We start from the raw sequence: 1568 nt of genomic DNA on the forward strand, positions 1-1568 counted from the left end.
TATATATATAACAACAAAAGAAAAGCAAGTGATATACAAAATAAAGGAAGATAAAGACATTAGTAAGTAGTAATAATAATTTGTGAAATTATTGATTTTTCGTCACATTTATTAAAGATAATTCCTCTGTAAGGATGAACAGTCCCATTGGAGAGAAACAAAAAATTGAATTTGCTGTGAAATAAAAATGATGTACAGGAGTTAAAAGGCATGTCCATAAGTCGGGGATGTCAAATTTGAATCAATAGCGTGTGTGCCCGCCATTCCCGTTCACAACAGCCTGGCATCTGTTTGGCAGTGACCTCACAAATCTGTGAATGATGAACATGTTCACATTTGCATCAATTTGTGTGATGGTTCGCTGCAATTGAGTTGCTTTTGTTGGTCTTCGCTGAAAACGATTCAGTTCTCTTTGGATGTGTTCCCAAGTAGTGTTCGATCGGGCTGAGGTCTGGGCTCATTGAGGACCATGACAGCACCCTGGCATTGTTCTGCTGTGAGAAGGCTGCTCTAGCTCTTGCAGTATGGGGTTGGGCACTGTTCTGCTGCAGGATAAGGTTCGGGTGTTGCTGGAAGTATGATGTTGGATGTAGCGCTGTGCATTAACACCGCTATTTTTACCAGGTTCAATGTTCTGGAAAACAACGGGTCCCAAGTGTTGGTTTAGGCCCAGATAATTATGCTTGGATCACACCATGCATCGACCTGCAGGACGTTGTTGTCAGCAAACTGTTGGTCTGGTTTTCTCCATATCCGGATTCTTCCATCTCCTCGACTGACTCAAAAACGGCTTTTGTCGGTGAAGAGGACATTTCTCCACTGTGGCCAGGTCCAGCTCCCATGTTGCTGAGCCCACGCCAAACGTTGCTGCCGATATGTCTTGCAGAGAGGACTGCACGTCTCAAAGGTCAACAACATTGCAGTTGGCCTTCTCAAAGTTGGTGGCGCACAGTCTGACCTGAAATGGCTCTCCCATGGTCTCCAACGAGATTTCAGGCTGATTCGGTAGCACACAAGAAGCAGTCTCGCATGCGATTTCGCAGAAGGGCGCGGTCTTGACGTACTGACGTCACTCGTGGTCAACCAGTTCTGTGAGCATCACAAGTACTTCCAGTAACTTGAAAACGTCATCGGAGTCGACATATTGCTGAGAGGGACACACGCATGGCAATTTATACATCTGTTGGACTCTTTACCGCCTGCAATCTGCCGATAGCCCTTTCTCGGTTTGCTTCGATGAGTCGTTGCATGGTCTCTGGCACAAAACACTAGACTGAAGAAAGCGTTACGTCCTGTCAGTTTATACCCCTCAGTCGGGTGAACACTTCAGAGGATAAAAACTGCTCACCAACTGGCATGCTCAAGGCAATACTCGGTTTGCATTTTTTTTGTCGCCATATAGTGACCTCTTTTTATACAATAAGCATTTTCCAACTTGGTGACATGAGCTGACAACATCACAGGATACAAAAAATTGGCCATGGCCTACTTTCTAGTGAAAGTGGGTTATTAAACACCCGAGTCTTTAAGTAGCTATATGACTTGCTTAACTTTTTTTGTTGAATATA

The 1568-nt window shown here is 44.3% G+C and overlaps 1 protein-coding gene across 1 annotated transcript in view; it reads right to left on the reverse strand.

Moving 5' to 3' along the window:
• The window catches only part of LOC101851568 (carbohydrate sulfotransferase 14-like), an 8520-nt gene extending 7678 nt beyond the window's left edge, over window positions 1–842 (reverse strand). Inside the window, exon 1 of the mRNA XM_005095251.2 lies at window positions 706–842. Coding sequence (XP_005095308.1) covers window positions 706–842 — 137 coding nt within the window. The remainder of the gene's footprint in view (window positions 1–705) is intronic.
• Window positions 843–1568: the final 726 nt, after the last annotated feature.

The sequence above is a fragment of the Aplysia californica genome, unplaced genomic scaffold (assembly GCF_000002075.1).
Source record: "Aplysia californica isolate F4 #8 unplaced genomic scaffold, AplCal3.0 scaffold00098, whole genome shotgun sequence".
Taxonomy (NCBI): Eukaryota; Metazoa; Mollusca; class Gastropoda; order Aplysiida; family Aplysiidae; genus Aplysia; species Aplysia californica.